Below are 15,018 nucleotides of genomic sequence, written 5' to 3'. Positions count from 1 at the left end.
AATAATTAATCCTAGCAGTTCAGGATAATCCTAGGCTACATAATGAGTTTGAGGCCAGTGTGAGCTATGTGATACCTAAACTCAGAAAGCATTGAAAATGAAAATTGTAGTGATTCATACTCAAGCAGAATTTTTTTTTTGCATTTGTGTGGATAGGAATCACTTGCATTGCTAACAGTGTTCTGTAATTTAACGTCTCGTTCTACAGTTTAAAAGTCTTATTAAAAAGCTAATCAGAAATAAATATTTTAGACCAGATAATGTCCTGATGTTCTAAATGGTTTCGTTGCTCATTTCTTTCTTTGTCCTTTAAAAAAAAAAATCTTGAGACATCTTTATACACCCTAGGCTGGCCTTGAACTCACTAAGTAGCAGAGTATGTATGACCTTGAGCTTTCAGTCATTTATGCCTCTGCCTGTCAAGTACTGGGATTACAGGTGTTTGTCACCATGCCCAACTTCATTTTTGTGTATTTGATTGTTTTCACAGAAAATTTGTGTAATTATAGAAAAGGGTGGTCTCATTTGGCTTGGTTGTCTACGTCATTTTAGCAAATACCAATTAGCCAATATAGAGATCCCTTTGGTTTTGACTTGCAAATCTAGTACTGTGTACTACTTAGCAGCTTCTAAGTTGAATTCTTAAAAATTTGCAGAGTCTGATTGTATTTTTTATTTTAAAATGTATACATACTTCTTAAGAGTGTGGTTCTTAAGAACCTATGTTGCTCACACTGGTCTTGGATCAGGGCTCAAGTCATCCTGTCTCATCCTTATAAGTAGCTGGGGTTATAAGTATACGCCAACATGTTCAGTTTGATTTATACTTCTTTAAACTTTGTCTTTTGAGATGAGTTTTCAGGCTGGACTCAAACCCATGATATAGTTGAAAATAGTTTTGTATTTCTGATCCTCCTTCCTTTACTTCTCAAGCGCTGAGGTTATTGTGGACAACCATGCCAGTGTTGATTTTATTTTTTTGTTTTGTCTTAGAAACAGGGACTTGCTATGTAGTCAGACTTTCATTAAATTCTAAATCCTTCTTCCTCAACCTCCCCTGTGCTAGCATTGCAGACATATACCACCATACCTGTAATCTTTGTGGATGGGGTAGGGACAAGGTGTCACTGTAGTCCACCCTGACCCCAAACTTGCTATGTGACAGAAGTTGGCCTTGAACCTGCTGATCGTCCTACCTGTACCTCCGAAGTGCTAGGGCTACACTTAGCACTATGCCTGGCTTTATGCCTGTTTTTTAATTGAAATTTTAAACGTTTTTGTTTGTCTTTCTGTCTTTAGGCTAGGATCTAAATCTTGGAAATTCTTTCCACCATATTTTTTGTTGTATATATGAATTAGAACTGAGTTTTGCCCATGCTGAAATTCTTAGTTAAAGCGTTTACTACCTGTGATGGTGGGACTTTATAATACCAGATAGTAAGCCAGTTTTCTCTTCCCTCCCTCCCTCTCTCCCTCCCTCCCTCCCTCCCTCCCTCCCTCCCTCCCTCCCTCCGTGTGTGTGTTGTGTACATATGTGTGTGTACATATGGAAGTTAAAGTGTCTTTACTCAGGTGCCCTCCACCTTTTGTTTGAGACCAGGTCGCTCTTGCTGGCCTGTGTCTTTGGCCAAATAGTCTAAGCTAACTGACTATTGATCTCCTGGAACTACCTATTTCTGAATTGTAGGTTACCACCTTATCCAGCCTTTTACTTGAGTTCTGGGGATCCAAACTCAAATTCTCATGCTTTAAAGCATTCGGAGCATCCGAACTGGGGTATTTGAATTCAGGTCCTATTTCTTGTAAGTGTTTTACTGACAGAACCATCTCTTTCCCCCATGTTGGAGGTGTAGCGGGAGGCTGCTTATTGGTTCCCGGCTGCTCAGCCTCGAAATAACCACACAGATACTTTCTTAATTAAATCACTGCTTGGCCTATTGGCTCTAGCTTCTTATTGGCTAACTCTTACTTATTAATTTAACCTATTTCTATTAATCTGTGTATCACCACATGGCTGTGGCTTACTGGCTAAAGTTTCAACCAGCATCTGTCTCCAGTGACTCCATGGCGCCTCTCTGACTTCACCCTTTTTTCTCCCAGCATACAGCCTAGCTTTTCCCACCTAGTTCTGTTCTTCCCTGCCATAGGCTCAAAACAGTTTTTTATTCATTAACCAATAAAAGCAACACATAGACAGAAGGACCTCCCACACCACCCCCATGCATGCCCAGTCATTGTAGGAGAGGTTTATATAGATACTGACTCCACATCAAGCTACTGTTCTTTACAGATAACTTGTTTTATCAGAATAAAAGAGAATTGTTCTTAAATATGAACTTGTGTTGTACACTTGATTAATTTATTTACAGCCTTTTAAAAAGCCAAAGAACTTGTTGAATCTTTGTGATTATATTGTTATAAAAAGTAGTCTTTCAGTAAAAATTATTGTTTTGGTAATCTGATGAATCAGAGAAATCGGTTTCTATTGGAAAGTGTTTTTATTCAGTTTACAATAGTGGAGATTACTGTATTGAGATAGCCTAAGAAGAAAAATAATCTATCTATCTATTTATTTATTTTTACATTTTGAACTTGGGGTGTACATTACTGGTAGAATGCTTGTTAACATGAGCAAAGCCCTGGGTTCTGTCCCAAGCACTGGGAGGTGGGAGGTGAGGGTGAGTGAATGATGTCCTTATTCTGGGTTTCCCAAGGCAGTTGTAGTAGTACACTCCTGTGATCCTAGAACGTGGGGAGTTGAGGCAGGAGGATCATTCAGGATCATGTTCAGTTACACTGGAGTTTGTTACATGCTTGGTTTACATACATGAAACAGTATCTCAATAAAAGAATAGAACTTAAACCATAGGGCATGATGTCTGTAATCTTACCACTCAGGAGACTGAGGCAGGAACGTCATAAATTTGAGGCTAGCCTGGGTTATACAGTGAGACTTTGTCTGAAGAGTTGGACATGGTGGTGAAACTGTGATCCCAGCACTTGGGAAGTGGAGATGGGGGTAGGAGGATGTCAGGAGTTTAAGGCCAACCTGGGCTATAGGCCTTGATTCTTGAAATAATTTTTTTTTAAAAAAAAAAAAGAAGAATAAGGAAGAGGACTTGAGATGACTGCATGGGTAAGCACTCATAACTCGAGTCAGTATCCCAAATTCATGGTGGGGGAGAGAACACACTCTTCAAAAGTTGTCCTCTGATCTCTACACACATATCATGCCCCTGCCCCCGTCACACACACAGAAATAATTCAAAAATTTTCTGGATTTAAAAAGACCCCCCCCCATCCTCAAAACAACAGAAAAAGAAGGGAAAAGAAGAAGGAAAATAATAATGTCAGATAGAAGGCTCACTTGAGCCAGGTAGTTCAGAGTTAGCTTGAGCAACATAGCAAGACCTGCTCTTTTAAAAAATAAAATACTACAATAATCCCGATAGAGGGCTGGGTAATACAGCTCAGTGTTTACTCATCACAGGAGTGTCTGCTTGTGGGAGACCTTAAGCTCACTCTCTAATGCCCGAAAAATAAAATCTCAGTAACATTTCAAGTAATAAGTAATAATAACAAATAAATAATTTGTTCAATCCTATGTGATCTTTTTTCTGATTATCTTATGCCAGGAATTTGTTTGGGTGTAGTAGATTAGCTTCCAGGTCCAGTTTACTAGTCTAGTCTCAAAGTTCTTGAGTTGATGTTAGTTATCCAGAATTCTTTTCTCCCCCTTGTGAGATGGGGTTACCCCACCCCTCCAGACAGGGTTTCTCTGTGTAGCCCTGGCTGGCTGTTCTGGAACTCAATCTGTAGACCAGGTGACCTTGAACTCAGAGATCTCTCTGCTCTGCCTCTGGAGTGCTGGTATCAAAGGCCTGAACAACCGCTATGCTCAGCTTTTGAGACAGGATTTTATACAGCCTAGATTGGCCTTGAAACTTGCTGTGTGATGGGGATGTGTCTTGAATTCCCAGTTCTCTTGCCTCCTCCCAAGTGTGGGGATTAAAGGTTTATGCTGGGACTGGGAGAGATGATTTAGTGGTTAAGAACACAGGTTGCTCTTTTCCAGAGGATCTGGGTTCAATTTCTAGCACCTGTGTGGTGGCTGAAAACCATATGTAACTCCAGCTCTAGGGGATCCAATGCCCTCTTCTGACCTGTGGGCATTGAGCACAGACCTGTGTACAGGCAAAACACCACACACATACTTTTAAAAAGGCATGTGCCGTATGTCTGCTTTTTATTCTTTTTCTTTTACTGTACTGAGAATTGAATATAAGGCTTCCTATTGAATAAGTGCTCTACCACAGAGCAATAGTGTCAGCCCAGTAGTCTATATATATATATATATATATATATATATATATATATATATATAGACTGCAATATATATATATATATATATTTAAGTGTTGAAATGTAAAGTCCTTTGTGAGACTATGGAACTCTGTTGAAGACATCAATTCTAGCTTGTAGTTTATAGCAGAGCCTTTTGCAGGAACTAGGGGATTGTAGAAACGTCCTGTAGGTGAATGTAAATGGATGTTTTAAATTTGTTACGGTGATTGCAAGAATGAAAGATAAGATTCCATATTAGGATACAGTATGTAAATACGTAATGAATTCAATCTATGTTTACTTTGAGTGTATTGATATTTAGGTAATGCTGGGCGTGAATGTTCCATTCTTATCATGGTCAGGAAGTGGGTAAAGAAAAATAGTTCTGGAGAATTTTAGAGATATGTTTCCTTATACTTCTGTACTTCCTTCTTCTCCCCAAACTGAAGGATTAGGCAGTTTTTTGTTGTTGTTGTTGTTTTGTTTTGTTTTTTGTTTTGCTGAGTGCCTGATTTAGCCTGTTCTTGCCTTTGAGAGAGGTTCCACCCCCTTCATTCTGGGACTGGGCTGTGTAAATGCTTCATGTGTTTACAGTAAACTTAGTCTTTTTAACTAAACTAGGAACACAGCTACTTCATGAATACCCTAGTATAATATTTCCTTTCCCATGACTTTTAAGATTTACTTTTTATATTTACAAATAGAAGTTTAGGAAGTCTTTACAAAAATAAGTTTTTTTCCATCCTCTTGTTTGTTGTGACCTCATTATGTCTTAAAGGATAAGTCCCCATCAGTCAAAATAATGTATTCCTCTTAATGTACTGTAGAAATGAAACAGTTTGTTATTTTAGGTTTGACATGACTTAAAGCTGATACTGCTTTGATATTTTGAAGTGTTTCAATTTCTAAGAGCAGATACAAAAGCAGAAGTTAATCTAAAGCTATTTGAAGAGTCAAATCATGCTTAGTTATCCCAGTTCTCAGAAGACTTCTAAGAAATACTTTTTCTTATATTGCCATTCAAATGACAATCATAAAAGTCTGGAATTAGATCTGTGTTCATGTTCTAACTCTACTCACTTGCTTTTCCATGAACTTGTTTGTTTTTTTTTTTGCTTGTATAATAGAAATCATAAACTTATTTTGCAAACTGACTCCTGTTTGGATGGTACCATTCTTAGAAGACTCTGCAGAGGTCTTGCTCTTGTTAGCAGAGGGATTCTGATTCTAGTTCATGAATTAAGGAGGAGACATGGAAAGTGATATCATTTTGATTTTGTGTTTTACTGTCAGCTTCCTATTTTTCTTTTTAGGTTGATACAGGCAATACTGGAAGGGTGTTAGCTTCAGATGCTGCTGCATTCCTGAAAAAATCAGGGCTTCCAGCCTTGATTCTGGGAAAGGTAGGATGTGCTTATTATAACTAGATTATAATGAGTATGGAGAAGCATAATAGAACTGCAAATAAATTCAGAAGGTTGCAATCAAGAAACATTCAAATTCGAACTGAGCATAGGAGCAGTTGTAGTAATGGAATGGGGTTGTGGTGTAGTGATTTATCCTTTTGTAAATTAAAGCGATGCCAACTTTTCCTGATGGGAGAGCTGTTCCTTTCCCATCAAGCTGCAACACTCTAGAGAGCAGCCCTGCACCTTGCCTGGACAGCCCCAATTGGTGAAGGTGTGAGTGAGCCAGCCCCTAAGTTGTGAGCATGGGAGAGTTGTCCCCATTACTCATCTGTCATGTGGCAGCATGGGCAGCGAAGATACTCTTCCCTACTCCCACCCTCAACCCCACCCCTACCCATCAACAACTGAGGCTGGTGGGAGAGCTGGCCCTGAGGTCATAAGAGCAGGAGAGCTGTCTGTACCACTCACTCAGAGAGTGACCCCTACACCATGCTGGGACAACACAGTAGAGCTGGTCCTGAAGGTGTGTGGGAGAAGAGACTCTGAAGATGTGAATGAAAATGGGAGAACTGGCCCTGCCTCTTGCTCACCCCTTCTAGGAATGAACTAGCCAGGCAATGCTGGAAAGCTCACTCTGGTGGTGAGGCAAGGGAGAACTGGCAGGCTGACGAACCCTGTAACTAACTACCCAGGCCCAGAACCAGGGATATGAGTTAACCTACTCCAACATCCATCCCATCTGTGATCTGCTGAAGCACATGAAGGGACCAGTCCTGTGGACCCAAAGCTGCAGGATTTCCATGACACAGAGCAACCGCAGGATAACTAAGAGGAGTCCTGGTGAGGACCCAGCATTTTAGTTTTACAGTTTTTAGTGTAGCAAAAACCAGAGACCTCGAACCAGACCAATGACTCTTTGCAGTGCACACTTACAAGTAAAATATGAACAAAAGGGTTTACTGTGTGACTTGCTGTGTCACAACTGCAGCTTCCCTACCGAAATTGTTTTTTTCTCTTAAATTTTATTTTATTTCATTTGATGGGGGAGTTGCAAGGGCAGAGGGAAGATACTAAGGGGCAGGGAAATGAATGGGACAGAGATGTGTGATGTGAACGACAAAGCATAGCTAAAAAAGAAAGTTAAAAATAAATTAAGGTCATTTTGAGCACTTTAGAAACATCACTTTTGACTAGGATAAAATGAGAAAGTAATTGTACATTTGTGTATTGTGGAGAGGTGCAGTGAAGAGTAAGTAGGAACCTTGCTATCCACTCAGACAGTTGGACCTAACCTTGTTTCCTCAATAAAACTGCCTCTGTTTAATGTACAAAGCAGAGTTAGAGATTGAAAAGAACAGAGGTGGAAAGACCCTCTTTTGCTAAATTGTTATACATGATATTGATATATAATGAAAGTCTTTAAAAATAATATTAATAGTTTCATAACTCATAGAAAAACTAACTTGTAGATGGAAGTTTCTATCCCTCCTAGTCCCTCAGTTGTTTAGTCCCAAAGAAACACACAGAGGCTTATATTAATTATAAACTGTTTGGCTCAGGCTTACTGTTAGCTAGCTTTTACAACTTAAATTAACCCATAATTCTTATCTAAGTTTAGCCACGTGGCTTGGTACCTTTTCTCAGTGAGGCATTTTCATCTTGCTTCCTCTGCTTTTAGCTTATGATTGTGTCTCTGCTTTTCCTCTTCCCAGAATTTTCCTAGTTTGGTCGTCCAGCATATACTTCCTGCCTGGCTAATGGCCAATCAGTGTTTTATTAAAACAATGAGTGACAAATCTTTAAAGTGTACAAGAACATTATTCCACAGCATTAACTAACCATCCATAGGGGAAAAATTACCTTAATAAAAATCAAAACCAGGGTAGTATGTTTCAGTGGACAACAGTTAAACCCTGGGCTAGTGAAAAGGACATTTGACTAGAGGTTGGAACTTGTAATCAAATTTTCCCTTATTCCTTTAATGTTCTTAAGCCAGATTTCCTAACCTGGGTCTTCATGTCTTTGTTAAAGAGTTGTACTGAGTAATTTCTAATGAGTTTTAGATCTGTTTACACAGATCATGAAGTTATGTTATAAGTTACAGGGATTTAATTTATCTTTTAAATGATTTTTGTTAAAATATATAGAGATTGATTCTTTTTTCCTCTTATATTTCAGATTTGGGATTTAGCTGATACAGATGGCAAAGGTGTCCTGAGCAAACAAGTAAGATTGAGAGATTCATCTAAATTTTTTGTGGGTTTGGTCCAATTTGAAGTAAAAAGTAGCAGATTTTTTTTATGTTTAAGCTTAAAATTAGTTTTTCAAGACCATGTATATTAACATTGAAAATATTTTTAACTACTGAACATTTAGCTATCTGAATGCTAAAGTTTAGTAACATTGTTTTACTGAAGCTTTTATATAATACCTGTATCTCTTACAGACAGACTTTGTTCTTAGTATCTTATTAATTAAATTTCTTGAGTATACAAGGTCATATGTTAAACATTGATTTTATTAGTAAGTGTTATTGTGGATAAGCCCAGACCTTTGAAAGGAATCTTGGGCTAATCAAACCTAAATTCTTGTGTAGGTTTATTTCTTACATGTCAACCAAAAAGTGGTGCACAGGATGGAAGTACACTCTATAAATATGTGAAAGTGTTTATTGCCGAAGGTATTAAATACCATGTATATACTTTAATGTTTGGTTTGTTGGAAGTTTGCTATCCTCATTCTCTTGTTTAGCACTACTGTGTAAAGTTCATTTTCCTTATGAGCATAGCTAAAACAAGGTCAAAAACAGAAAAGGAATGAGAATAATAAATAATGATAGAATCAAAATACCCAGCCTCTTTTATAGGAAAATTATGTGTATGGTTGTTTTGCCTGCAGGCATGTGCATGTTTGTGTACCACATGTGTGCCTGGTGCTTGCAGGGGTCAGAAGAGGGTTTTGGATCCCCTGGAACTGGACCTACAGGCAGATGTAAACTGCATGTGAGTGCTAGGAATCAAACCAATGTACTCCGAAGAGCAGCCAGTGCTTTGAATGACTGTGTCATCGCTCTTGAATACCCAGCCTCTTAATTAGAATTTTAGGACTAGATTGTTAATAGTCCTCATTGGAGGTTCTGGGTAGAAGGGCCAGTTCAAGTCACTGAAGACAGGGGCCCTCTGGTATGGTCCCCTCAGTTAGCAAGTGTTTGTTAAGAGCCAGACTTTAGAAGTGCAGAGATGAATGTGACAGGTGTAGTTCCTCTTCGGAAATTTGTAGTATAGTAACTTCTTCACTGGTAGTGCTGGATATTGGATCAGTTTGAGTTGTCTTTGCTGCATACAGGCTGCTAGATATCTGGGTTTGCCATTGAAGTTTGAGTGTATATTGAAGGCAGTGTTTTGTTCTGGCTTTTTGAAGAAAGATTTGTGTTGACTCAATGGTTACAGAAATTTCAGCTCAGTTGTTTGGTTGCATTGTTTCTGGATCTGTGATGAAGCAGAACTTCAAAGCAGTGAGGCATGGTGTATAAAAGCTTGATCACCTCCCTGCTGCTGAGAAAGAAGAGAACTGCTTGGGGTTCCAGTATCTCCTTCAAGGGCTCACCCTCAATAACCTACATAGGCCCTACCTCCTAAAGTTTCTTCACCTCCTGGTAACACCGTCAAGTACTATGCCCTTAATATATGAGCTTGATGTGTTTATGGGGTTGGGGTGGAGAATTGAAAACCCAGACTATAGCAGAGGCTTAAAAAACTTTGTGTTTAATATGTGTGTATGTTCATGTATATGTGCTTGGGTGCACATGTGGAGATGAGAGGACAATATCAGTGTCGGCCTTCACTTTCCACCTTGGTTGAGGCAGGATTTCTTTGTAGTTTTTCAGCTGCATATGCCAGGCTAGCTGACCCATGAGCTTCCGTGGATCCCCTTCCCCACCTCTGATTTAGCCATAGCATGCTAGGATTACAAATGTGTACTACTACATCCAGCTTTATGTGTGTTTTGAGGATTTGAACTTCAGTTCTCTTGCATGCTAAGTATTTTATCCACTGAACCATCTTCCCCAGCCCAAAGATAATGCTGCACTGAGAGTCTGTGTGATAAAAATGACCCTTGGTGCTATCCACCTACAGAAGTTTTATTTCATTGCTCCTAATACATTGCAAGGTAAATAGTATTAGATTATCCTCCTTTTAGGAAAGAATTTTACTTAAATTGCCTGTGGCATCGCAGTTTTAAGTTAAGAGCTAGAATTTAATGAATTATTTTACTTCAGAGCTCATCTACAGTGTGAAAATGAATCTGATTCTTTAAGAGTAGTTGAAGAGTGGCTGGAGAGATGGGTCAGAGGTTAAGAGCACTGGCTGCTTTCCCAGAGGTCCTGAGTTCAATTCCCAGCAACTACGTTATAGCTCACAACCATCTATAATGAGATCTGGTGCCTTCTTCTGGCATGAAGGCATATGCAGGCAGAACACTGTATTATATGAAATAAATAAAAAAATAAATAAATCTTGGGGTTTTTTTGTTTTTTAAAAAATATTTATTTATTTATTATGTATACAATATTCTGTCTGTGTGTATGCCTGCAGGCCAGAAGAGGGCACCAGACCCCATTACAGATGGTTGTGAGCCACCATGTGGTTGCTGGGAATTGAACTCAGGACCTTTGGAAGAGCAGGCAATGCTCTTAACCTCTGAGCCATCTCTCCAGCCCTCCCTTTTTTTAAAAAAAAAAATATTTATTTATTTATTTATTTATTATGTATTCAAATCTTGTTTTTAAAAAAGTAGTTGAGGAATACAAGCAGTTGAAAGCTTAGTGGAGCAAACAAAACTTTAGCAGAAGAGGCATGGGAAGTCATTGGAAAAGTAGGATTGCTTTATGATACAGTGAGGGATGAAGAAGAGCTTTGAAGCATCGTTTTTTTGCCTGATCTAAGAAAGTTGAGAAGGATGAAGAAGCTCGGAGATTATTTGTGACAGACTAACTGTGAGAGTTGAAGTCTTATGACACAGAAACTTCTTAGGTAAATGAGGAAAAAGGAGAAAGAGTGAGACAGAATGAGTGAGACAGGGAGATAGTGAAAGAGTATGAGACACAGAGAAAGGGAGAGAACAAGACACACAGAGCGTGAGAGAGAGCTGTGTGTGTCGCTAGAGATGAAAACAAGGATCTCTCAAGTATGTGAGACAAATACTTTACCATTAAGTTACATTTCCAGTCCCAAAGGAAGTCTCTTGAAAAACTGCAAGAGACAAGTATTGAATAAAGCAGATAGCTTGCAAGGTAAGAAAGGGTAAAAGAATAAGAAGGTGAGAATGGGGCATGGTTAGAGTGAACTGTTGAATCAGTAACAGTCCTGGGATGTTGAAAAACTAGAAAAAAATACTATTGGAACAAAACACCATTCTTGTGTCTATTTTCAAGCCTATCTGAGAACAACTGAAAACAAATAAATTGAGCTTCTTTACATGTGTTTACTTACTTAATTAGGTTTAATTAAGACTTTAAGTACAAGGACCTTTGTGGAAGATTTTTAATTTTTGTGTTTGTTTGCTTCTCAAGACAGGGTTTCTCTGTGTATCCCTGGCTGTCCTGGAACTTGCTCTGTACACCAAGCTGGCCTCAAACTCAGAGATCTTCTGCCTCTGAGCGCTGGGATTAAAGGTGTATGGCACTGCACCTGGGCGATTTGTAAATATCTTTAAGTCAAGCAGTTAAAATTGTTTTAGGTGCTTGTTTTCAAAGCTCCTCTGGAATAGCAGTGATTAACTCTTGTACTACTGATCTAATTTCAAAATTACATGTCCATTTCAGAGATGGCTTTTGGTAACAATTATCATCTCACTTTAGGCCCCCTTACCCAAAGGCCTTTCAGTTAACAGCCAATATTTTTTAGTAAAATTGAATATTCTTTAAAATGTGAATATTCTGTACAGTTTCCACTTTCATATACCATGGTTTATTTATTTTTATTAAAATTATTTTTTTGCTAGTAATGTTAGAAAAATCATTATACATGTTTCTTTTCTCAATTTTAAAGCAATTTTTTAAAGCAAATGTTTTTGAAGCAAATATACTGTTATATTTGTTGGTACATAATACTGTGGAATGATTGTGCATTTTATATTTTCAGATCATAATGTAGGTATAAAACAAGGTAGATTGGAAAAAAAGCACCTAACATTTATGCTTTTCTTTGTCAGGAATTCTTTATTGCTTTGCGACTTGTGGCATGTGCCCAGAACGGACTGGAAGTTTCCCTGAGCAGCTTGAATCTGGCTGTTCCTCCACCAAGATTTGTAAGAAATGATTTTATATGTAAAGTTTATTTAATTAGAAAGATTAGGGCTGGGAAGATGGTTCATTGGGTAAAGTGCTTGCCCCTGTAAGCATGAGAACTAAAGTTCAGATCACCAGTACCCATGTTAAAGGCTGGCTAGGCACAGTGACCTGCCTGTGATCCCAGAATTCAGGAGCTGAGATGGGAGGCATAGCTTGCACTGAACTAGTGGAATCAGTGAGCTCTGAGTCAAGTGAGAGATCCTACCTACAGAAACACACACAGACACAAATTACAGTCATACTTACCAGAAAATTACACCACATGGTTTGAAATAAAAAGTAACATACTCACTCTTTCTGTTTTAATCCCTATCACTTAGCTACCTGGCTTTCTTTCTTAGTAACTACTGCTATTACTAGTTATGTGTATGTCCTTCAGAGTTATATGTGCATATAAAAATACAAATATGTATTTCTTAATTTTCTAATGGTGGCATTCTATGTATTCGACTCCATACGATTTAAAACGAATATGTTTTAGAGATGTAACATAAGCTTTATTTAGTGTTTGCATGGTATTTCTTTGTTTATGTTTATTATAGTTTATATAAATTCCAATATAGGTATGCAGTTTTTTTAAGGAAAAATGCTGTGACAGATATTAATTTTGTTTATGACGTATGCAGGAATGTAGTTGTAACATCTCAAAAGTGAAATTGTCTTTAAGAGTTTTTGTTTGTATTTTACTTTTACCAGCAATTGGTTGGCATGTCAGCTTCCTTGTGCTTTTGCTCACATGCTGTTGTCAGATTATAGATCCTTGTCAGCTTGGTGGCAAATGGTATGTTAGTGTCTAGATTTCTCTTTTTAGCTTATAGGTAAGATTGATTAGTTTTTAAGGCACTGAATGGTTTTTATTCTGCTATGGGAATGTCTAATTCTAGACTGCGATTCTTTTTCTTGAGTGATTATTCTTTTTCTTACTGAATTCTAGAGTTTCTTTAACAATTAGCAAGTTAAATCTCTATCCATATCATTTGCAAATACACTCTTTCAATTTGTTATTTATCTTTTACTGGATTGTGTTTTTACCCCCATCATGAAATTATTTTATATAAACAAATTGCAAAGCGAAAACTTATTTTTTTTCTTTTTGTATATTTGTTATTTCTTTTGGAAATGTGAGTGTGGATTCAAATTCATTCTATCATGATAGCTACAATATAAAATACAGTGTATTGAATAATCATTCTTTTTCATACCAATTTCAAATGCCACATCAGCGATGACCTAAATTGCCATATGCATTTTGATGTCTTTCTGGATTTTCCTGTTCTTATTCATTGATTTGTTTATCTGTGTGACAATTTTGCAGTGTTTTGATTATCATTGTTTGGGAAATGTCTTTGTATACTATATAGCTTATCAACTCCACCCCCAGCTTTTTCAGAAATTTAATGGCTGTTGTTTTAATTTTGAATTTAATTTTGGTGCTGCTGGAGCTAAACCCAGGGCCTTGCTCTTCCTGGACAAATGTTTTATCACTGAGGTATCCCCAACCCTTCTTCTTTAAAACTTAATATTTGTTGGTACATAATACTGTGGAATAATTGTGCATTTTATATTTTCAGATCATAAAGTAGGTATAAAACAAGGTAGATTGGAAGAAAAGCACCTACCATTTATGCTTTACCAGTACCCACATGGTAGCTTACAACTGTCTGTAGCTCAAGTTACGGGGGTCCAACACACTTTTCTGGTCTGCATGGGCACCAGGCATGTACACGGTACACAGATAAGTTCAGGCAAAATACCCACACATAAAATAAAGTAATAAAGTTAAAAAAAATTAACTTCAGTTTAAGAATGTCTATATTTCTCTGTTTAGACGTGACTTACAAGGGTTGTCATAAGTATTTGTTGCCTAGGTATAATACTGAGATTTTTCAAATATATTTACATGTCTCTTGAGCCAGATAAAATAATAACTTAAATATGCTGCCATTAGGTATTGTGCCAGTAAGTTTATTTTTGGGGTCTACTTTTCTTAATTAATATTGGGAAAAAGGTTTTATTTCAGTAAGCAATAGATGAAGGTCTAATTAAAGTAAAGTAGTGTTGATACTCAGCATTTTGCACAAATGCATTTAAATGGAAAAGCACATTTTCTTCATTGGCTATTGGTATGAGGACTTAGTTCATGTTCTCTTCATTTCCTAGCATGACTCCAGTAGTCCTTTGCTGACCAGTGGGACTTCAGCAGCTGAGCTCCCTTGGGCTGTAAAGGTAAATAAGTTTCTTGCATCTCTTTTTCTTTCTACTTTAAATGCTTTCCTCCCTTGTCCTCAAAATACATTGCTCTGCATTGGACTTTTCATATACATTTTCAAAAGTATAGGGAAAACACTGAGATGGAAAATGTTGAGTAGTACCTTAGCTCTGTTAGTCATTTTGTGACAATTTTTAAAAACATTTTATTTCTTTGAATTGAAAGTTGGGATGTCACTGCCAATGTCTTCTGAGAAAAGTTCTTTCTTGCTGTAGGTCTGGTTGAGTGGACCAAGTGCTCCTCACAGCATTCTCTCTCTAAAATTGTGTGAGTCTAACCTGACAGTAGAAAAACAAAGATGGTCTTCCAACTAGTCCTTAGCATAGACACTTTGAAATTATTTAATCCATTTTGATAAAAATGGTTTTTAAAAATGTTTTCTTAAAAGTCTGTTATTTAAATATTTCATTCTTATATATGCAATTAAATCCTTTTCATGATTGTTTAACTTGTCATCTTTTTTTTTTCATATTGTAGTCTGAAGACAAAGCCAAATATGATGTAATTTTTGATAGTTTAAGCCCAGTGGATGGATTTTTGTCTGGTGATAAAGTGAAACCAGTATTGCTCAACTCTAAGTTACCTGTGGAAATCCTTGGAAGAGTAAGATAGCAAACTTTAAATGTAATTTGTTTGTTTGTTTG

The 15,018-nt window shown here is 37.4% G+C and overlaps 1 protein-coding gene across 3 annotated transcripts in view; it reads left to right on the top strand.

Annotated features, from left to right (window-relative positions):
- The window catches only part of Eps15 (epidermal growth factor receptor pathway substrate 15), a 97,751-nt gene that overhangs the window by 17,181 nt on the left and 65,552 nt on the right, over nucleotides 1-15,018 (top strand). For all 3 annotated transcript variants that reach the window (XM_085686403.2, XM_085686402.2, XM_085686404.2), the window contains exons 3-7: nucleotides 5,658-5,747; nucleotides 7,932-7,979; nucleotides 11,967-12,062; nucleotides 14,266-14,331; nucleotides 14,852-14,977. In XM_085686403.2, coding sequence (XP_085542529.1) covers nucleotides 5,658-5,747; nucleotides 7,932-7,979; nucleotides 11,967-12,062; nucleotides 14,266-14,331; nucleotides 14,852-14,977 — 426 coding nt within the window. The remainder of the gene's footprint in view (nucleotides 1-5,657; nucleotides 5,748-7,931; nucleotides 7,980-11,966; nucleotides 12,063-14,265; nucleotides 14,332-14,851; nucleotides 14,978-15,018) is intronic.

The sequence above is a fragment of the Myodes glareolus genome, chromosome 3, assembly GCF_982192425.1.
Source record: "Myodes glareolus chromosome 3, mMyoGla1.1, whole genome shotgun sequence".
Lineage (NCBI taxonomy): Eukaryota > Metazoa > Chordata > Mammalia > Rodentia > Cricetidae > Myodes > Myodes glareolus.
This window is presented reverse-complemented; position numbering and strand designations above follow the sequence as displayed.